Source organism: Biomphalaria glabrata, chromosome 4 (assembly GCF_947242115.1).
Source record: "Biomphalaria glabrata chromosome 4, xgBioGlab47.1, whole genome shotgun sequence".
NCBI classification, from domain to species: Eukaryota; Metazoa; Mollusca; class Gastropoda; family Planorbidae; genus Biomphalaria; species Biomphalaria glabrata.
In genome coordinates, this window is record NC_074714.1 from 28,331,891 (window position 1) to 28,356,309 (window position 24,419).

Sequence of the window (24,419 nt, forward strand, 5' to 3'; positions counted from 1 at the left end):
GGATGGAGGATTTGGACCAACCAAGAAATATACCAGCTATATGAAGACCCCTCCATATTGATGGAAATAAAAGGTAACAGATTACGTTGGGCAGGTCACCTCGATAGAGTGCCAAAGAACAGAGGAGCAAATATTGTTCACTTGCAAAAACCTAAAGGCAGGTGCACCAAAGGTAGACCCCTAGTATGGTGGCTTGATCTACAACAGCTGAAATTTCGGGCATGGAGAATTAAAACACAGGATAAATCAGAATGAAGAGATGTGCTAAAGCAGGCCAGGGCTCTCTATGGGCTGTAGCATCACTGGGCTGGATGAATGGATAGAAGCAATAGATAACTATACAATCTTCCATGTTCATAGGCTCCCCACTAGCTGAGTGGTTACCATGTTGGCTTGAGAAGGCTTGAGCCCTGAGTTTGAATTCAGGTCATTCACCTCTTTTTTTTAAATTTTTATAAATGCATTTTTATTGTTAGTCTAGATCTAATACAAATTTAATTACATGACTGATCCAAACTATGCTTAATATAAGCTTTTTTTTTCTTTGTTTTTTAAGTTGTTTTTTTTTATTTTCTTGTTCTATGGTAGTGACATGGATAATTAGCTCATGATTTCCATTTTATGAGTTTTAAAAGTGTTACAAATTAAAAACATTTTGTGATAAGGATACATATGATAAAATTTTTTTTTTTTTTTTTTAAAGTTTAGATCATACAATTTTACACAGATCTTGTCTAGATCTAGATCCTGGAGAATTTTCTGCAGTCAAGAAGTTTTCCTTTTTAATTTTTAAAAAATTAATATTGACATAATTTTTGCTTTTATAAACATTCAAGTGTTTTTATATTAAGGGTCCTGTAGTCTCCTTTTATTCTAATACCAAATATAAACATTTTCTAGTAACAAACAAAAAAGCTATGTAACATAAAGCATTATATCACACTCCGAAAAAATGAAATCATTATTTCCTTCCAAATGTGGAAAATAATTCTGGAGAAAAAGAGTTTATCTGACTAATGCTGATGTTTCCAAAATAACATTTTTTAAAATCACATTTTCAAGCATCACATAAGAATATCAGTACAAATTCATCTGTATTGCACATGCACAGGTAATTTAGTCCTTTTGAAATTATTGTTTTTATGATGTTAATTTATGCTTTCTTTTTTTCAGCACTCTTGGAGCCTAAAGTGAACTTGCTTTTTTCTTATCACCATGTCTATCACTTCTTGGCTTTAATACTCCTTTCCTTATTCAACCGGCGTCCCGAGACATGACGTTAAACTGCGCTCCTCTTTCCTTAACACTTTGGGAGCTCAAAAGTGCCCTACTTCTTTTCTACCATTGTGTCTGCCTCAATTGATCATCACTCTGTCTCCTTATCTTTAAAATCTCGCTATGTCCTAGACCAGTCCGTTTGCCGTGGACTGCAACGGGTAAGGGGGGATAAAGAGATCCTGGTGTTTGAGTGGTGGCTATCTGAGGATAAACCACCACAACACAATATTTTGGCTCCAAGTTCCCCTAGACCTGAGGCCCAGATGGCCTGCTCTGGGTCAACCGGCTGGTCATGCGGTGGCTGGAGGGTCAATCAGGGAGCTGACTGAGTATAGCACCTGTGTAGCCCTGGCGGGCTCATTCTGGACATCCGAATGGCCCGTCCCCTTGTTGGACTCGATGGCGGGTGGGGAGGACAGGTGCCAAATTATTACTTACGTACATGGACAAAAAAACACACACAAAACTACTTGCCCCAGACCTATGTCTGGGCAAGAAACGTCGAATTGATGATAAAAAAGAGGAGGTCTCAAAAAGCTGTGCTATCATTTCTGGTGGTCAGGTGCACAGAGGAGGGGAAAAGCCTGACAAAGTTGAGCCCTTTTCTTATCTATAAGGGACTCAGTCAGTAGTGGGAGAGCTCGATGGCGGGTGGGGAGCACAGGTGCCAAATTAACAAGAATATACATGGACAAAAAAAACCCCCAACAAACTACTTGCCCCAGATTTAAGTCTGGGCAAGAGACGCCGCATTGAGGCAAAAAAGGAGGAGGCCACAAAAAGCTGTACTACCTGGCCATCATTTTTGGTGGTCAGGTGCACAGAGGAGGGGAAAAGTCTGACAAAGCTGAGCCCTTTCCTTATCTATAAGGGACTCAAGTCAGTAGTGGGAGAGCCCAAGAGTGTGTCTAAGCTACACAAATCAATGGAACTCCTTGTAGAAGTAGATGGCAAGACACACTCTGATGGGCTTTTAAGATGCAGAAGACTCTGTGATCTCCAAGTGGAAGTCATGCCACACAAGAGTCTGAACACCAGCAGAGGTGTAATCAGCTCTAGGGACCTACTGGAATGTTCCGAGAAGGAAATAGTGGAGTCACCCATGCCCGGCGCATTACCAGGCGCAGGGATGGTGAGGAGGTCAAAACCGCCACTATTATCCTCACATTCGGAACTAGGACACCGCCAGAGTATGTAAAGGCAGGATACCTACGAGTTACAGTGAGGTCCTACATACCTAACCCCATGAGGTGCTTCAAGTGCCAGGGTTATGGACACGGCGCGGCAGTCTGCAAGAGGAACACTGTGTGTGCCAGATGTGCTGGAGAGGGTCATGAGGACAAGGGCTCCACAGCCCAGTTCAAATGCCCAAACTGTCAAGCTGGCCACTCAGCCTACTCCAAGGACTGCCCTGTGTGGAAACAGGAGGTTGCCGTGCAGGAGTACAAGGCAAGAAACGGATGTACCTTTAGCCAGGCGAAATCGGCTGTACTGGCCCTACAGACGGACACATTGACCCCACCACCCCCTCCTCCTCCTCCTCCTCCAACTCAGAAGAAAACAACCCCAAAGAACACACCTCTGAAGAAACAAGAAAGCCCTGTTGTCATGCTAAAGAACAGGTTCTCTGTGCTCGCTGATGAGAGCATGGAGACTGAGCAGCATGTCAAAACCAACACTCCGGAAGAACCCTGAGACATTATGTCTGACACAGGTTCTCCTCAGAGAACCCTGCCAGACACCCCAACCTCTACTGAATTAGAGGTTGACCAACTCCCTAAGGGGAGAAATCAAAGCGGAGAGGATGCCCGAGGTGAGAGAGGAGGAAATAGAGAGATCTCTCCTCTCCAGAGAGAAAGACTTCCCCCAAAAGGGGGTTGTCCTCCTCTCCATCCATACCCAAGAATAAAAATATCAAGGCCACTGGAATAAAGGGAAACCCCTCCGGGGGCCTCCCAAGGCCAAATAGCTCCAAGTAGGTCATTTAGAATAAGCCATGGATTCCAGAATTGTACAGTGGAACAATTACAAGGAAATGCAGCTACTGATGGACTCTGAGATTCCTGTAGCTGTCTGCTTACTGGAAACATTTCTGAAGGATAGCATCAGTTTCAGAAGCTACAGTGATTACTGCAGGAATGTTGAGGATGCAGAAAGAGCATCAGGTGGAGTCTGTATCCTTGTGAAGGACAACATCCCCCATGAGAGGGTAGAACTACAGACTACACTACAGGCCATAGCAGCTAGGATAACCCTACACAAGGTTATCACTTGCTGCAGCCTGTATCTACCACCAGGCACTCCATTAAACCCAACAGACACGGAGGACATATTGAAACAACTCCCTCGGCCCTATATAATCCTTGGGGATTTCAATGCCCATAACACTATGTGGGGATCCAACAATACTGACACAAGAGGTCGTATGCTGGAGGATATCTTTTCTCCAACATGATTTATGCATACTTAATGATGCATCACCGACCTACTTTGCACCCATGAACTGGATCTGTGCATTGACCTCACCTTATGCATCCCCGGACTTCTGGACGACTTTAAATGGTCAATTAGCAATGATCTACGGGGAAGTGATCACTTCCCAATCACTTCACAATCTCACATCATTACTAACAATCTCGCCTCATTGGGATGACCTCAGGGGTGGAAACTGAACAAGGCCGATTGGGAACAATTCCAAAAAAGATGCTCCGAGGATATCACAGAAAATATCCTCGATGAACAGAACCCAGCTGATACCTTTGCTAGCAAGCTACTTAGTATAGCCAGGAAAGTTGTACCCCTAACCTCCGCAAATCCAAAACGGACAAGCAAACGATGGTTTGATACAGCTGGAGAAAAGCCACAGTTATACCGATACCTAAACCGGGAAGAGACGGCTCTGACCCAGCTAACTATCGACCAATAGCACTAACAAGCTGCATCTGCAAAACCATGGAAAGAATGATTAACAGTAGGCTGGTCTGGTACCTGGAGAGCAATAAAGTGATCTCCAACTACTACTGAAAAAGCTTGCAATGCAGTATATAGTCAAGCTAAAATCTAACCCCACGAACCCTGCGTTCGACTCCATATTTAACCCCACGGAGGCAGAATTATGCAATCGAAGGCCTAACATCATACAGCCGTTGGGCCTTCGAATGAGAGAACCCATCCAAAATTTAACCCCACCCATTGACCAAATTTCTAAAATAGAAACCCCACAGAATCCTCCTTGGCTAATGAATAAACCCAAATTAAATTTATCCCTCCTTAATTTCAAAAAAGAAAATACAGACCCAAGCATACTACAAGTCCACTGCAGGAGAGCTACGGAGATTGTGGCACCATCTACACCGACGGATCCAAAATGGATGGAAAGGTTGCATATGCCTTCTCCTTTCGGAACAAAAGAATCTCCCGTATACTCTCCGATGGCTGCTCCATCTTTACGGCCGAATTGCATGCAATATCGCTTGCACTTATGGCCGTCAAAGCATCAGAAAGGAGGAAATTTATAATCTGCTCCGACTCCAAATCTGCATTGCAAGCTTTGGGGCGGATGAAGACTGACATAAGAGCCTGAAGCATTTGGACCAAATAACAGCCAACCATAGGGATGTCACCTTCATCTGGCTCCCCTCCCATGTTGGCATTGAAGCCGCAGACAGAGAAGCAAAGAGAGCCCTAAATCATGCTGTGTCTGGAACCCGAATTCCCTGCTCGCACCAGAGACAAAGTATTGCCTCTGCCACCTATCGAGAGTGGCAGGACCGATGGTAGGCTGAGATTCACAATAAACTCAGGCAGATTGTGGCAGATGTCAGGTGGCGGCCCACACCTAAGGGTCTGACAAGGTGTGGTAGCACGACCATGTCCAGACTTAGGATTGGCCACACCTACATCACGCACTCTTTTGTGCTGAAGAAAGAGGAGCCCCCACTTTGTGAGTATTGTGACTCTTGCCTCACCGTGGAACATATCCTCATGGACTGCCCCAGATACCAGGATGTCAGGAAGAAATATTTTAGAGCCACTAATTTAGAAACACTATTCGACGATGTCGACCCTGGGAAGGTACTGGGCTTTATCCGGGAAGTGGGGTTGTCTACGAAGATCTGATTTATGAATTTGTGAACATGTACTATTTTACCAAATTATTAAATTTTTACTACCTTTACTATTTTAACTGTGAATAGACCTTGATTTTAATGATTTAACTGTATAGAATTTACCCTTGTTATGTAGAGAGAGAGTAGTTCTTAAGGGACTGCAGTCACGACATGGCCTAAATTGTGCTGATGTGCCTAAAATCAAATCAAAATCTTATTCAACCGTTTTTTTTTTTCAAAATTTTTAAAATTTATACTAAGGCTAAGACTGCTTTATTGATTTGTTATGGAAATTTGTTGGCCCATTTACCATGGACTTATAGGTTTATGACAGACAAAGCAGCTGTGATCCTGAAAAGTTTATTTTAAATTTGAAAATGGCTCATTCCTTTGTTAACTCAATGGTAGTTGTGGTGAATAACCATGATCATAACTTGGATAAATATTGCCTTGGACATGTGACTGGAAAAGTGCGAAATAGAAGATGAGGTGGGGGTTTCACTTTACAAGAAACTGAATATCAGCAAATGTGTAATTTTCTCAAGAGATCTCTTCAAAGAAGGAAATCGTAGAGGGAATCAGGATTTATGTCAGACAGATTATCTATCATACATTGAAATGGTGATGAAATTCAAAATATCTTCCTTGATCCTTAAATTCAAAATGAGGATACTAGATACCACTGCATTTCAGTGAGGCTATATACTTCTCTAATACCTTGAGATATTTTAAGTACCAGGGATGTGGACACTAGGGAGAAGCTTGTTGGAAGAACACTTGTGTGCTTGATGCTCAGGGGAAGCTCATGAGGACATGGGTTGAACAGTCCATTTCACCATGGCACCTCAGCTCATTCCAAGTTGTGCTCTGTGTGGAACCAAGAAATTTCCATGCAGGAGTACAATGCATAGAATTACTGCACCAACATGCCCTGATTAATGATGTTTCCAAAATATTTTTTTTAAAGAATCACATAGAAAAATTGCACATTTAATTTAATCCTTTGAAATAGAAGTGTATTAATTATTTATAATTTTATATTTTCAATAAAATTTTCTTAATATTTCAGTCACCTTATGAAGGCGGCCTTTTTAAACTAGAGCTCTTTCTTCCTGAAGAATATCCAATGTCTGCACCAAAAGTTCGTTTTATGACAAAGATCTATCATCCTAATATTGATAAATTAGGCAGAATTTGTCTTGATATACTTAAAGGTAAGTTATTTTAATTAAGTTTTTCACAATGATAATAGTGCATATGATAACGGGGTTGCCATTTTAAAAAGCATAATTTAAAACACTATGGTCAAAACATTTCCTTAAACCTATCCTTTAAAGTTTTCATTAAATTTTCTTATGTTCAAATCCTAACATTTAAAATAAGAAAAAAAAAACATCCATCCATCCCAGTGGCGCTACAGTCCATGGAGGGCTCTGGCCTGCTTCAACACATCCATCCATTCAATCTCTCCTGGGATTTTGTCTCCACGCCCTAACCCCAATCTGTTGTAGATCTGAATATTTGTAAAAGCATTTACTAAATTAACCCATATCTTGATAACTTAAATTTATAATATTACCCAAGACTGTCTAATTATAGTCTTTAAAAAAAGTGATGTGTCCAGCACAACAACCAATTTCCTCAATTAATTTCGGGTACTACTTTGAGTTGGGTGGACACAAGGGCATACTAAAAATCCCAAAAATAAAAATCCCAGCCATCACTGAGATTTGAAACCGAGACCACCCCCTTAGTTTGGAAGCCAAGCACTTCACTCAGCCTCCATGCCCCTATTGTGATCTTAATCCACAATAAATGAAAAGCCATTTTGATGTCATATTCTCATCCTTAGAATTTAATGTAAACCTTATTTTTATTATGTAATCCTAAAGAAAATTATAATAATAAGGCATAGTCTTCGATTCCAAAGATTAAGGAAGAGGGTTTTCTTTATTTCATAAGTATATAAGTTCCAGGACTCTGAGGCATACATTTAGCATGCTACATCATTATAGGCATCCCCATCATTTGCTATGGTATTGCCTACATATGTGAACTTATCCAGCTGCTCAATCACTGACTTAAAAACAAGTTTTACTGGGCCACCATCCGCCTTATATCTCACTTGAATAATTTTTGTTCTTTTTCAAAATTTTGGCTGCATCTTTCTGTGATGGGAACAAACATTTGCAAACTTATAGGAAGTTTAGTACAACCGCATTGTGAATCTACAGTTACGGCAACCTAAAGAAATTGCTGCTGAATTCTTTTAAAAATATTTTATCTGTAAAAATGTAATTATATTGATTACATTCTTTAAATAATGTTACAATAATGTTACAAATTACATATACACTACATCTTCATTTCTGCACACTTGCAACAAAAAGTATGGTTTGATGATTACCACTAGGGTTTTATGCTTCCTCATGTGGCTATGTGAACCCTGAATGTTCGTCTGCATGCTGGGCAAGTTATTCCAGCTGGATTTAGTGTCATTGGGCTTGCTTTTTTTTCTCTGAAACTTTTCTTCTTTCAGCGCTGGTCTCTTGTCCTCTGCAATTTGTGCGTCAGTTTTCATAGCATGACGCCATGATGCTCTCTCGTTTGCTTCTGTGGCAGGGTCAATGCTGAAGGCTTTCAAAGAAGCTTTGAGGGTGTCCATGAAGAGTTTTCTTAGTTCACCTTGTGAGCGCTTCCCTTCCCTAAATTGGCCATACAGGAGTCGTTTAGGAATGCAGCTATCTTCAATTCTGCAGATGTGGCCTGCCCATCGCAGCTGGGACTGCATCAGGATTGTGTAAATGCTTTGCTGGCCCACTCTTCAAAAGAACTTCAGTATCAGATAATATTTTCTTGCCATTTAACATTCAGTATTTTTCTGAGACAGATCATTTGGAAGTGGTTGTTTTTTGTGTACATGTTTTCTAAATACTGTCCCTGTTTCTGAAGCCTAGAGCAATGTAAGGAGGATGACAGCTCGATTACAACAAACATCGCTCAAACAAGTATAAAGAAGTGTTATAAAATAAAAATACTAAAAATGCTTAAACAAGCTACTGTGAGAAAATGTTTCATTGCTGCTAAGTACTTAAGCAAGAGCAACCAGATGAAGCGCTATCCTTTAGACCTGTGATTGGACTGCTCCTAAATATTATAAGTAACTTGTCTGCTTGTGCTCCCCACTTTGTAAATGTCAGCTCCCACACGTTTAATTTCCCTTACACCATTCTTGCAACATTCTGGAGTTGCTCACACATTTTTAGTTTCCATCTAAAGTCACACCAAGGTACTAGGGTAATTTCTCTATGCTGAGAGTCACTCCGTTGAGTTATAGGAGGTAAAGTAGGAAAGGCTGTTTGAGAATGCCAGTCCCATGAGTGAAAAAAAAAAGACTGTCTTCCTCTGTACCACTTCAGCCATGCAGGTCATAACAATGGCCCCTTAAGGAACGGTGTATTGATAGTGTCATTTTTGGGTGGCTTTCTTCCATCCCCGCAAATAGGGGTTCTGTTTTGCTTTGCTATTGGCCTAATCGTCTCCTAACAACCATTTCCACCTGAGCGTCACATTGAGGCTAAGAAGCATTGGTGGGGAAAACATTACATTCACAATTGGAGATTTTCACGAGAAACTAAACAATGTGATGCTAAATTAATCTTTACTGTTGGAATTGAGCTATAATTTTAATAGTAGCAATTGATCTTTGCATTAACACTTTTTAATTACTGCTTGCTTTTGCCCTAGCTATTGCCCTGTTGTTATATACATTTGAAGTTAAAGTCTAAAAGTGTAATACTTTTTTGTATGATGAAATATTCATATGGAGGGTCAATCAGGGAGCTGCTGTATCGGACACATGTCCGATGTAGCAGCTGACTGAGTATAGCACCTGTGTAGCCCTGGCGGGCTCATTCTGGACATCCGAATGGCCCGTCCCCTTGTTGGACTCGATGGCGGGTGGGGAGCACAGGTGTAGAATTAACAAAAATATATATGGACAAAAAAACACACACAAAACTACTTGCCCCAGACCTATGTCTGGGCAAGAAACGTCGAATTGATGATAAAAAAGAGGAGGTCCCAAAAAGCTTTGCCACCTGGCCATCATTTCTGGTGGTTAGGTGCACAGAGGAGGGAAAAAGCCAGTAGTGGGAGAGCCCAAGAGTGTGTCTAAGCTACACAAATCAATGGAACTCCTTGTAGAAGTAGACAGCAAGACACACTCTGATGGACTTTTAAGATGCCGAAGACTCAGTGATCTCCAAGTTGCTAAGAAAGGAAGATCCATAGCCACACAGACGGACACATTGACCCCACCACCCCCTCCTCCTCCTCCAACTCAGAAGAAAACACCGCCAGAGAACACACCTCTGAAGAAACAAGAAAACCCTGTTGTCATGCTAAAGAACAGGTTCTCTGTGCTCGCTGATGAGAGCATGGAGACTGAGCAGCATGTCAAAACCAATACTCCGGGAGAACCCGGAGACATCATGTCTGACACAGGTTCTCCTCAGAGAACCCAGCCAGACACCCCAACCTCTACCGAGTTAGAGGTTGACCAACTCCCTAAGGGGAGAAATCAAAGCGGAGAGGATGCCTGAGGTGAGAGAGGAGGAAATAACCTCCGCTCTAACCAGAGGGATCTCCCCTCTCCAGAGAGAAAGACTTCCCCCAAAAGGGGGTTGTCCTCCTCTCCATCCAAACCCAAGAATAAAAATACCAAGGTCACTGGAATAAAGGGAATCTCTCCGGGGGCCTCCCAAGGCCAAATAGCTTCAAGTAGGTCATCTAGAATAAGCCATGGATTCCAGAATTGTACAGTGGAATTGTAGAGGCCTCAAGGCCAATTACGAGGAAATGCAGCTACTGATGGACTCTGAGACTCCTGTAGCTGTCTGCTTACAGGAAACATTTCTGAAAGATTGCATCAGCTTCCGAAGCTACCGTGCTTATAGCAAGAATGTTGAGGATACAGAGAGAGCATCAGGTGGAGTCTGTATCCTTGTGAAGGATAGCATCCCCCATGAGAGGGTAGAACTACAGACCACACTACAGGCCGTAGCAGCTAGGATAACCCTTCACAAGGTTATCACTTGCTGCAGCCTGTATCTACCACCAGGCGCTCCATTAAACCGAACAGACATGGAGGACCTATTGAAACAACTCCCCCGGCCTTATTTAATCCTTGGGGATTTCAATGCCCATAACACCATGTGGGGATCCAACAATACCGACACAAGAGGTCGTATGCTGGAGGATATCTTCCTCCAACATGATTTATGCATACTTAATGATGCATCACGGTTCTACTTGCACCCAGGAACTGGATCACTCACATGCATTGACCTCACCGTAGGCGTCCCCGGACTTCTGGACGATTTTAAATGGTCAGTGAGCAATGATCTATGGGGAAGTGATCACTTCCCAATCATCATTACTAACAATCTCCCTTCATTGGGACGACCTCAGCGGTGGAAACTGAATAAGGCCGATTGGGAACAATTCCAAAAAAGATGCTCCGAGGATATCACAGAAAATATCCTCCATGAACAGAACCCAGCTGATACCTTTGCTAGCAAGCTACTAAGTATAGCCAGGAAAGTTGTACCCCTTACCTCTGCAAATCCAAAACGGCCTAGCAAACCATGGTTTGATACAGCTTGCAAAAGTGCTTTTGGCGATAGGAAAAAATGACTGGCTGCATTTATAAAGAATCCTTCCCAGGAAAACCTAAAGCTATTCAGGATAGCTAGAGCAAAGGCTAGATAAAACATTACGGTCAGCCAAAAGGAATTCCTGGAGAAGTTTTGTCGGCAGTCTGGATGCCAAAACTTCTGCTAGAGCGGTTTGGAAGGCAGTAAGGCGAAATAAAGGGAAAGAATCAAATGCAATAGGGCATTTGAAAAACCAAGGACGAACTGTCACGTCCCCCAGAGAAATAGCTGACTGCCTTGCATCCTCAATAGCAGAAAAATCATCCACTGCACACTACACGCTAGAGTTCCAAAAAGTCAAAACCAGGGAGGAAAGACACCCCATTGATTTCAGGTCAGAGAACAATGAAGACTACAACAAACCGTTCTCGCTTGAGGAACTGAGGGAATCGCTGGACAAGTCACATGACACAGCGCCTGGAGAAGACGAAATCCATTACACAGTTCCTCAAGCACCTTCCCGAACCCTCATTGGCAGTCTATAACTGTGTGTGGCAAACAGGCGCTTTCCCAAACAGCTTGAGGAAAGCCACAGTTATACCGATACCTAAACCGGGAAGAGACGGCTCTGACCCAGCTAACTATCGACCAATAGCACTAACAAGCTGCATCTGCAAAACCATGGAAAGAATGATTAACAGTAGGCTGGTCTGGTACCTGGAAAGGAATAAAGTGATCTCAAACTACCAGTGCGGATTCCGGCAGGGGCGGACAACAACTGACCACCTGGTAAGGCTGGAAGCTTATATTAGAAATGCATTACTCAGAAGAGAACATCTAGTAGCTGTATTCTTCGATATAGAAAAGGCCTATGACACAACCTGGAAACATGGCATTCTACGTGACCTGGCGCTTATGGGGCTTAAGGGACACCTCCCCCGTTTTGTGGAGGAATTCCTGAAAGATCGAAAATTTCAGGTTCGAGTGGGCAACTCCGCTTCTGACACTCATGACCAGGAAATGGGTGTACCCCAGGGCAGCATTCCGTCAGTCACCCTGTTCAACATTAAAATAAATAGCATCATAAATGTGCTGTCCCCTGGCATAGAGTGCTCTTTGTATGTTGATGACTTTGTCATTCTTACTTATGGGAAAAACATGAACACCTTAGAAAGAAAATTACAGTTATGTTTAAACAAAATTCAGGGTTGGGCAAACTATAATGGTTTCAAATTCTCAAATCAGCTTATATATTTAAAGACTCAAAAGAAATAATACAATAGCATTGAGCTAAATGGCTTTTTAGATCATTATGTCTAAAAATTGAAGTAAATCTATGGATTGTATGCCTTTTTTACTACCGGTACTATAAGTTTGCAATACACTTACAGAGGTCTCTATACATAAATATATGTCATTCAATATTAATAGTGGATGGGGTGAGAGTTGCCTAAAATATGGCATGAGGTTTGTAGTTATTGCTATATTCTTGTCATATTTTTAGCTCATTAAGGTTAACATATTTTAGAGTTTTAGTAAACCGTTGCATGTTATTTTATATGTACAGCAAAATATTGAAATAAAATATTAGTTATAGTAATTTATTCTTGTAGATCTATAAATTCCCCACATTTTGACACATATTACATGCATTTAGCATTTATAGTTTTGTGTTACGAATTTTTGAAAATGCACATTTTTTTTTTGTTTTTTCCCTTCCTTTTTGAAATATGCTAAAAATGATAGAATGCAACATTCGACGTAAGTAAATAAATTCAAAAATTGCGCGTGTTCTCTGTGTGCACATGCATGTTTTTACTAAGCGCTATATAAAAGCTATAGTTTCTTTTTAAAGGTACTTCAAAAACACAGGTTTGGAAGGCCCCAAAAAATTTAAAAAAAAAAATGAGTTTTTAAAAATGTGTAATTTGCTTAATATTTGAGCTATAGGCACTAATTTGGTATCCTCGGTCTTAGAATCGCGAGTTCTATCCAAATAAAAAAAAAAAAAGCTACAGGACCATTTTGAAAGATCGGTTTTGGGTCCCTGACAATAGAAAAGAAGCAACACTTGTAGTTTGTAGGTATTAGTCCTAGCATATGGAATAAGAAATATGAATTTATCTTTGTGTTTGAGTATTTTATAATGTGTTTTTGTAAGCAAGGGTTAGTGACTTAATATATTAGGTATTAGTACCGAGCATTCTTTGTTGAAATAATCCCTTCGTAAATTATGTGAGATAATATTTTCCAGAATTGAAAGCTTTTTTGTAATGATGAAAATGAGCTATATTCTATTAGTTTTAAATGTTATTGTGCATGGTGATTGTAACCCTAACCCTTAAGCGCACCCCCCCCCCCGCGTGTAGCAATCGGTTTCATATCAAGATAGTTTAAATAGCAGCTTTTACATGTGCCCCAATAAGGCTGGAATTTGGTAATAAATTAAAATGCTGCACTCTTCTTTAAGCTACTTGAAGAATATTCTTAAGAATTTTTTCCTAGAATCCCTTTTTGGACATATAAAGACTGTACATGAAAGTCTACAAATGAATATGAAATGTATGTTTAATTTTTAAATTTTATTTTAATCATGTAATATTTAAAAAAAAAACATAACAAAACTATGCTTATTACGCTTAGGTATCTAAATTGGATTTTGGATTTTTTAGTTGATAACTGAGAAATGCATTCTTTACCCTATGCAGTGCATAGTTAGCTTCAACTAGCTTTATTGATTCATATTATAATACTTATTTTATATGGTTAAAATAAATTATTATTTGGGTCAATGCAGTTCGTCCATTGAAGTTTAATGGTTATCACCTTTGTGAACCCGGAATGTTCGGCTGCACACTTAGTCAGGTTATTCCAGCTGGAGGTAGTGTCATTGATCTTGCTTTTTCCTCCGACGCTTTTCTTCTGCCAACACTGTTATCTCATGCTTTGATCGGAGTAGGTTTTACCTTTATGGAACAGCATGAGTGCTAGGGCACAACCCTGTTTAACCACATTTGATACTGTAAAGGGCTCTACTAAACAGGAGCCTTCACGCCATCATGAAATAGTCTCACCATGATTATGAATTTTTTTTAACGTTGGTACTTAGACATGATCTTCCAGAGTCATTCTCTGCTTACAGTGTTGAATGCATTGTCAGGTCAACATTGGCTTTCTGGTAGTAGTCCATGTTCTGGATTATGCATGAGCCGATTAATTAGAATACGTGCTAGGATTTTCCTAGCAACAGAGAGAAATATTCCTCTGGTTGTCGCAGATTTGGCGGTTTCCTTTATGATTGTATACTTCCATTGTAGCATCTTTAAACTCTTGTTGTATTGACTCTTGTTCCCACATAATGTAAGAACAGCTTGTGAAGCCTTTCAATCAGGGCTTGTCCAACTTTTTGTAGACCACTGCAGGAATGTAGTCAGCTCCTGGGGCTTTTCCACTTGCGAGCTGTTGAATGGCAAGATCATTGGAAGGGAGTGGGAAATGTCATCCATTTTCTCATTTATTGGTACTTGCTATAGCCTGTTTATGGCCGCATCATTCATTATGGAGGGTATATTGAGAACCTTTTCACAAATGATCTGCTCAGTGTTTTGGGATTTCTTCCTTATCTGTCAATAGTTTTTTTTCTTCAGAATACGGTGCCACAGCTTGGGGCTCAGCAGCCAAAATTAACTTACAGAAAATAGACATGGTACAAAATATAGGCCTTAGGATTATTACAGGGGCTATAAAAACAACACCCATTAGAGCTATGGAGGAAATTGCTGCCCTGGTTTCTTTGGATGAAAGAAGAGAAAAAAACCCTGTCACAATTCACTAAAATAGAATCCTTAGACGGGTACCCACCCAAAACCCACTATAAAGAACCCATTTTGTTCTGGAATCACAGAACCTTTAAAAGAAATACCACTTAAAAATATAACTATTCAGTCAGCGAAGCAGCATAATGCTTTCCCTCTCTGGGACCAAAGTTCCATCCCTCCTATAAGAGACAGCATCGGAAGCGTAACAAAAATATCCGATCACAACCAAACAGAGCTCAAGGAATTAGTGAACTTTGTTTCTAAAAACCCATTACCCCAACAACCAATGGGTCAGAGTTTACACAGATGGATCCTCTCAAAAATCCAACACAAACGGAGGAGCTGGCATGCGAATTGAATGGCCCAACAGAGAAAGACTGGAAAAGAAAATTGCAACTGCCATAGAGCAGAAAGGCAAGTACTGGCTTCAGGAAAGCAAGTAGAACAGAACCTCTTTCGTTTTATCCACGACACAGCAGAAGGGGTTCACAATAACAAGCACACAACAGCAGAATTTATAGATTTGCAACAAGCCTATGATAGGCTTTTGGAAAAGGTCTATTTTTGAAGATGAAAAAAATGGACATCCATGGAGAAATGTACAGCTGGATCAGGACATTCCAAAAAAAAACAGAACCATGCAAACCCGATTCAATAGTGCCATCTCTAGTAAAAAAAAAAAGTTTAGAAGTAGGTCTACCACAAGGTTCAGCCCTTAGCTACACTCTTTTTCTAATCTTCTTGAATGACCTCCCGAACCTCATTTCGGTCTATAAGGCACTTAACGCACAGGACCTCTTAATTTGGACTATAGAGAAATATCCAGTGCCGACTAGATCCAAATTAAATAGAGTCCTCACAACTATCTCCACGTATTCAAAATTATGGAAATAAACAAAGAAAGTCTGTTTATTCATACATAATAAAAACCTAGCAGGAACACCCTGGGGAGTTGAAAAGAAAACCTTAAGATAGTTATACACAGTTATCAGATGATGTCAAAATTAAATATCAATATCACTTTACATTAGATCCCTGGACACATTGGCACCAGGAAACACAGGCAGAGCCATGTACAAAGAAATGACAATGCCGAACAAACAGGACAGTATTAACTTCCTCTCCCGGAAAGAGCTATATACAATTTTCCAACAAGAACAGGACACACGCCTCTGTTAAATTACCAAAAAGCTGGGTGTAAGAAGAATGAATGAATTAGAAGGCAATACAAATATATGCATACTGGCCAAAGATGGAAGAATGAAAAAAAAATAATGAAAATCCCTCACTAAACATTGCCAGTCTCCGCAGCTGGTGAGGATCCTAATAATGCGGGAAAAATAAAATGAATCTAAATCTCAAGAAGAAAAAAATCAAAACACAAGAACTCACGGTACCTGGAATGTTCACTCTTCTAGACCGTGCTGAAACAAACCGTCCCGTACATGGTACTGCTCATTTGGCAAGAGATATTGCTGCTCTGAGTGAAACGTGACTTGCAGACAAAGGTCAGATGACAGAAGTTTGTGTAGGATATATTTTTTTTTGGAGGAAAGGCATGGAGCTGGTGTTGGCTTTGTGGTGAAATTCAATCTAGTCAACAAGCTAGCGGGACTTCCAAAAGGTATAAATAACTGTCTAATGATTTTACGCCTATCCTTGTCCTCAACACGACATGCAATTCTAATACTTTAATAAGTGCCTATGCCCCAACTATGTCCAACCAAGACACATAAAAAAACCTTCTGTTTAGATCTTAACTCTGTAATAAATATAAACACCCAAAACAGACAACCTTATAATACTGGGCGACTTAAATGCTATAGTGGAATCTGACTGGAAAACCTGGAGATATAACCGTACTGCCATATCAACTCCATACCGCTGTATCATGCCAGACTTGATTTTGAATCATGACTTCGTGAAGTGTCTTGACTTTGAATCTGAACCATCTTGACTGTGACACCTTTGCTCTTTATATAGGGTCGTCGAAAGCCATCTGGAACCCAACGGAACTTCGTTCGAACCATTTGGATGGTCAACTATATCTAACCTGACTGGCCTGAGAAGTGTTAACAATATATCTTTCTTGAAGCGTTGCTGTACAGTTGTACTGCCACTTGTCTCACCAAACAGCATGGCTGACCGCTTGTTTAGCGCTGGCCTGGATAATTTGTGTCAGCTGACACACACACACCACCACCCTCGTCCACATCACCACCACAGTTTATAACAATATATATTTATATATATAATATATATATATACATACATACATAGATACATTGGGATAAATAGAAAGATAGTGTATTGATTTTTTTAAAAAACATTATTTTGTAGATAAATGGAGTCCAGCTTTGCAGATTCGTACTGTTCTTCTGTCTATTCAAGCTTTATTAAGTGCTCCCAATCCTGATGATCCTTTAGATAATAGTGTGGCAGAACATTGGAAAACTAATGAAAAGAGTGCTATAGATCAAGGTAATTACTTATCTACATTACTTACAAAAGGCATCATCATAGCATTTTATTGAAATTAAGTTATTTGTATTACCAATAAGACTACCTTGTAATACCAATAAAAAAGTTGTTTTCTTTTAAATATTTTTTTCATTTTTATCCCAGCTCGTCAATGGACTCAGCTTCATGCCAGAGCAAACAATGTCAACAGTCACTGAGTGCACATTTGATTAGTATTTTTTAAATCTGTTGTATGTATTAAAACAATTTTGAAATATCTTGACATTTCAAGAGAAGGAAAATAAAGATATATTTGAAAAATTTTATTATTTATTTTCAGTGCTCATATTAGTGGTTTTTCCCTTAAATGGGAAATATTAAGAAAATTTTAAAGTGTAGATAATATGAATGATTTTTTCCTTTGTAAATAAGGCTTTAAAATTTCTTTAGCAGCCTTTCTTAGTCATAATGTTTTTGTTAGCATACCTTTTTGTTTTCTGATTTAAAATGTTTTTAGGGAAAGAATTTATATAGGCTAGTAATTGAATGTTTATTTTTTTTTAAATCTGATATAATTTATCTTGACTGAAGAAGTAAAGAAACTAAAGATAACCATAATAATTAAACATTATGAATTTCATTCAATTTATATAAGAAAATTTTTGTTCATTATGTGTAGCTATATTTTTTAAATCATGAAACAATTGTATCATTTAAATGTTGGTAAATAAAATATAAATTACCATACCCAACTAATATTCTTTTTAATTAATTTTGTAACTAGTTAAGTTCTTTTGGTTTTAATTTTATGAACATGCATGTCATTGACATTGCTTAGAATTATGACCATTTCCTACTTTGGCTAGACATATACATTGTACATAATGTTTAGGCATTCTACAAAATGCCTAGATATCTTTGACAGGAAATGTAGACAATTCAGAAAGATATTTAGAAATAAAATATAGATAAATATAAAGAAATGAAATACAAATAACAGGATATAGTAAGATTAAAAATACATTAGTATGTCTTTATACTATGCCAGTGTTTCCTGACGCACAAATCATATTTAAAAATAGTAATCATATTAGTAAAGAATAATATTGTTTAGGTTTTTCTAATTATTCTAACAACTAGTCTGTAATAAGAAATTACTAAATGCAGAAACATTTTGCTTACTTTAGGTACTTAACCGGTCAAACTTTTTAATGGTAACAGCTTACAAAAGTTAAGTAATTCCTAATACTCATTATTTTAAAAATGCATTTGTGTTTATTTCTAAGATGATAATGTTCTAGACAGTTCCTTTATTTTACTGAAGAAAGAGGAGCCCCCACTTTGTGAGTACTGTGACTCTCGCCTCACCGTGGAACATATCCTCGTTGATTGCCCCAGATACCAGGATGTCAGGGCGAAATATTTTAGAGTCACTAATTTAAATACACTATTTGATAATGTCGACCCTGGGAAGGTACTGGGCTTTATCCGGGAAGTGGGGCTATCTACGAAGATCTGATTTATGAATTTGTGAACATGCACTATTTACATTAGATTTTTACCAAATATTTAAATTTTTACTACCTTGACTATTTTAACTGTGAATAGACCTTGATTTTAATGATATGACTGTATAGAATCTGGCCCTGTTGTTTAGAGAGAGAGTAGTCCTTAAGGGACTGCAGGCACGACATGGCCTAAATTATGCCAATGTGCCTCAAATCAAACAAACATCCTTTATTTTATATTAGCCATATATTGCTCGCGGGTCTTAATTTGCATATCACTGTGACTGTGGATATAGTCACTGAGAGTGTTTTGTAAACAATTAAACAAAATAATAAGTAGAGTAAATGTAAAAATAGTATGAATAATAATAATATTAATCTTTATTGTCCGTATGGAAATTTCTCTTACAATTTGTGCATTACACCAAACAAAAAACATTATAAGAAACCAAAAAAAAAATACACAGATCCACACTACCATCAATGGCATTGGACTTAGAACCAAATTGGAAAAATGACAGAATCACACAAAATTACATGTCAACATCTCTATTTAGTTTACAATTCTACATGTGATTGTGAACTCCTTACTGGGATTATACTTGACACATAACGTACTAATACTTCTTTCAATAACTCAAGAGACGCCAGAAGAATTAACAACAAAATTTAATTTTTTTTAAAAGTAATAAGGGTATCTGTAGCTGAAGACAATACATCAAACTTCAACTAAATGAATGTACACATAATTATAAATTGGCTTCTATATTACTCATATCGTACCGATAGGCTCCATAACTCAGGCCATAAAAGTAATAACAAAGAGCCGTCACCCCACTTTACCTAGTCAACCAATGAAATAATAATAAATAAACATAGAAATCGTCACATTTTACAACCAAGGTTCTATAAAGTGTTGTCATTCATCATTGGCCTCCTTCAGTCGTAGAACGACTATGGTTCATCTCGCACACTTCCTTTTGTGACTGTGGAGCCCTATTTTGGAGAGACACTCTCGTCCACAAATATCGCAGGTTAAGGTGGCTTTTGCTTCGGCGTCCCGAGACATGGCGTTAAACTGCGCTCCTCTTTCCTTAGCACTTTTGGAGCTCAAAAGTGCCCTACTTCTTTTCTATCATTGTGTCTGCCTCCTCTTTTCCTCAGTCTGCCTTCATTGATCATCACTCTGTCTCCTTATCTCTAAATATCTCACTACGTCCTAGACCAGTCCGTTTGCCGTGGACTGCGACGGGTAAGGGGGGATAAAGAGATCCTGGTGTTTGAGTGGTGGCTATCTGAGGATAAACCGCCACAACACAATACTTTGGCTCCAAGTTCCCCTAGACCTGAGACCCAGATGGCCCGCTCTGGGTCAACCGGCTGGTCATGCCGGGCGGTGGCTGGAGGGTCAATCAGGGAGCTGCTGTATCGGACACATGTCCGATGCAGCAGCTGACTGAGTATAGCACCTGTGTAGCCCTGGCGTGCTCATTCTGGACTTCCGAATGGCCCGTCCCCTTGTTGGACTCGATGGCGGGTGGGGAGCACAGGTGCCGAATTAACAAGAATATACATGGACAAAAAAAAAACCCAACAAACTACTTGCCCCAGATTTAAGTCTGGGCAAGAGACGCCGCATTGAGGCAAAAAAGGAGGAGGCCACAAAAAGCTGTACTACCTGGCCATCATTTTTGGTGGTTAGGTGCACAGAGGAGGGGAAAAGTCTGACAAAGCTGAGCCCTTTCCTTATCTATAAGGGACTCAAGTCAGTAGTGGGAGAGCCCAAGAGTGTGTCTAAGCTACACAAATCAATGGAACTTCTTGTAGAAGTAGATGGCAAGACAAACTCTGATGGGCTTTTAAGATGCAGAAGACTCTGTGATCTCCAAGTGGAAGTCATGCCACACAAGAGTCTGAACACCAGCAGAGGTGTAATCAGCTCTAGGGACCTACTGGAATGTTCCGAGAAGGAAATAGTGGAGGGCATTGAAGGAGTCACCCATGGCCGGCGCATTACCAGGCGCAGGGATGGTGAGGAGGTCAAAACCGCCACTATTATCCTCACATTCGGAACTAGGACACCGCCAGAGTATGTGAAGGCAGGATACCTACGAGTTCCAGTGAGGCCCTACATACCTAACCCCATGAGGTGCTTCAAGTGCCAGGGTTATGGACACGGCGCGGCAGTCTGCAAGAGGAACACTGTGTGTGCCAGATGTGCTGGAGAGGGTCATGCACAGCCCAGTTCAAATGCCCAAACTGTCAAGCTGGCTACTCAGCCTACTCCAAGGACTGCCCTGTGTGGAAACAGGACGTTGCCGTGCAGGAGTACAAGGCAAGAAATGGATGTACCTTCAGCCAGGCGAAATCGGCTGTACTGGCCCTACCCAAGGGCCAATTCGGCTTGACAAAGACCTACGCCCAGGCTGTTACTAAGATAGGAAGATCCATAGCCACACAGACGGACATATTGACCCCACCACCCCCTCCTCCTCCTCCAACTCAGAAGAAAACACCGCCAAAGAACACACCTCTGAAGAAACAAGAAAGCCCTGTTGTCATGCTAAAGAACAGGTTCTCTGTGCTCGCTGATGAGAGCATGGAGACTGAGCAGCATGTCAAAACCAATACTCCGGGAGAACCCGGAGACATCATGTCTGACACAGGTTCTCCTCAGAGAACCCAGCCAGACACCCTAACCTCTACCGAATTAGAGGTTGACCAACTCCCTAAGGGGAGAAATCAAAGCAGAGAGGATGCCCGAGGCGAGAGAGGAGGAAATGACCTCCGCTCTAACCAGAGGGATCTCCCCTCTCCAGAGAGAAAGACTTCCCCCAAAAGGGGGTTGTCCTCCTCTCCATCCAAACCCAAGAATAAAAATACCAAGGTCACTGGAATAAAGGGAAACCCCTCCGGGGGCCTCCCAAGGCCAAATAACTCCAAGTAGGTCATCTAGAATAAGCCATGGATTCCAGAATTGTACAGTGGAATTGTAGAGGCCTCAAGGCCAATTACGAGGAAATGCAGCTACTGATGGACTGCTTACAGGAAACATTTCTGAAAGATTGCATCAGCTTCCAAAGCTACCGTGCTTATAGCAAGAATGTTGAGGATACAGAGAGAGCATCAGGTGGAGTCTGTATCCTTGTGAAGGATAGCATCCCCCATGAGAGGGTAGAACTACAGACCACACTACAGGCCGTAGCAGCTAGGATAACCCTTCACAAGGTTATCACTTGCTGCAGCCTGTATCTACCACCAGGCGCTCCATTAAACCGAACAGACATGGAGGACCTATTGAAACAACTCCCCCGGCCTTATTTAATCCTTGGGGATTTCAATGCCCATAACACCATGTGGGGATCCAACAATACCGACACAAGAGGTCGTATGCTGGAGGATATCTTCCTCCAACATGATTTATGCATACTTAATGATGCATCACGGTTCTACTTGCACCCAGGAACTGGATCACTCACATGCATTGACCTCACCGTATGCGTCCCCGGACTTCTGGACGATTTTAAATGGTCAGTGAGCAATGATCTACGGGGAAGTGATCACTTCCCAATCATCATTACTAACAATCTCCCTTCATTGGGACGACCTCAGCGGTGGAAACTGAATAAGGCCGATTGGGAACAATTCCAAAAAAGATGCTCCGAGGATATCACAGAAAATATCCTCCATGAACAGAACCCAGCTGATACCTTTGCTAGCAAGCTACTAAGTATAGCCAGGAAAGTTGTACCCCTAACCTCTGCAAATCCAAAACGGCCTAGCAAACCATGGTTTGATACAGCTTGCAAAAGTGCTATTGGTGATAGGAAAAAACGACTGGTTGCATTTATAAAGAATCCTTCCCAGGAAAACCTAAAGCTATTCAGGATAGCTAGAGCAAAGGCTAGACAAACATTACGGTCAGCCAAAAAGAATTCCTGGAGAAGTTTTGTCGGCAGTCTGGATGCCAAAACTTCTGCTAGAGCGGTTTGGAAGGTAGTAAGGCGAATCAAAGGGAAAGAATCAAATGCAATAGGGCATTTGAAAAACCAAGGACGAACTGTCACGTCCCCCAGAGAAATAGCTGACTGCCTTGCATCCTCAATAGCAGAAAAATCATCCACTGCACACTACACGCCAGAGTTCCAAAAAGTCAAAACCAGGGAGGAAAGACACCCCATTGATTTCAGGTCAGAGAACAATGAAGACTACAACAAACCGTTCTCGCTTGAGGAACTGAGGGAATCGCTGGACAAGTCACATGACACAGCGCTGGAGAAGACGAAATCCATTACCAGTTCCTCAAGCACCTTCCCGAACCCTCATTTGGCAGTCCTGCTTGGGGTCTATAACTGTGTGTGGCAAACAGGCGCTTTCCCAAACAGCTGGAGGAAAGCCACAGTTATACCGATACCTAAACCGGAAGAGACGGCTCTAACCCAGCTAACTATCGACCAATAGCACTAACAAGCTGCATCTGCAAAACCATGGAAAGAATGATTAACAGTAGGCTGGTATGGTACCTGGAAAGGAATAAAGTGATCTAAAACTACCAGTGCGGATTCCGGCAGGGGCGGACAACAACTGACCACCTGGTAAGGCTGGAAGCTTATATTAGAAATGCATTACTCAGAAGAGAACATCTAGTAGCTGTATTCTTCGATATAGAAAAGGCCTATGACACAACCTGGAAACATGGCATTCTACGTGACCTGGCGCGTATGGGGCTTAAGGGACACCTCCCCCGTTTTGTGGAGGAATTCCTGAAAGATCGAAAATTTCAGGTTCAAGTGGGCAACTCCGCTTCTGACACTCATGACCAGGAAATGGGTGTACCCCAGGGCAGCATTCTGTCAGTCACCCTGTTCAACATTAAAATAAATAGCATCATAAATGCGCTGTCCCCTGGCATAGAGTACTCTTTGTATGTTGATGACTTTGTCATTCTTACTTATGGGAAAAACATGAACACCTTAGAAAGAAAATTACAGTTATGTTTAAACAAAATTCAGGGTTGGGCAAACTATAATGGTTTCAAATTCTCTGACTCCAAAACAGTTAGTATGCATTTTTGTAATCCAAGGTGACTCCACCCAGACCCTGAACTGTTTATACACAAAACGAAGATCCCTGTCTTGAAAACTACAAAATTTTTAGGCCTCACCTTAGATTCCAAATTTAATTTTCTCCCCCACGTTAAGGAACTTAAGAAGAAATGCCAAAAGTCACTAAACATACTAATAGTACTCAGCCATACGGACTGGGGAGCTGACAGAGATACCTTGCTGCTGCTCTATCGGAGTCTAATTCGTTCCAAGCTGGACTACGGATCCATAATATATGGAGCAGCAAGGAAGTCATACCTAAAAATACTGGAACCAATACAAAATGCTGCCCTGCGTCTCTGTCTCGGCGCGTTTCGTACATCACCTATCCCAAGTCTCCATGTGGAGGCTGGAGAACTCCCCATGGATATAAGAATGAAAAAGCTTGCAATGCAGTATATAGTCAAGCTAAAATCCAACCCCACGAACCCTGCTTTTGACTCCATATTTAACCCCACAGAGGTAGAATTATACAATCGAAGGC

At 40.7% G+C, this 24,419-nt stretch overlaps 1 protein-coding gene across 2 annotated transcripts in view; it reads left to right on the top strand.

Moving 5' to 3' along the window:
- Positions 1-18,074, top strand: part of LOC106059534 (ubiquitin-conjugating enzyme E2 N-like) — a 54,174-nt gene extending 36,100 nt beyond the window's left edge. For both annotated transcript variants that reach the window (XM_056026852.1, XM_056026851.1), the window contains exons 3-5: positions 6,457-6,601; positions 17,203-17,343; positions 17,488-18,074. In XM_056026852.1, the coding sequence (XP_055882827.1) occupies positions 6,457-6,601; positions 17,203-17,343; positions 17,488-17,540 (339 nt within the window). In that variant the 3' untranslated portion in view covers positions 17,541-18,074. The remainder of the gene's footprint in view (positions 1-6,456; positions 6,602-17,202; positions 17,344-17,487) is intronic.
- Positions 18,075-24,419: the final 6,345 nt, after the last annotated feature.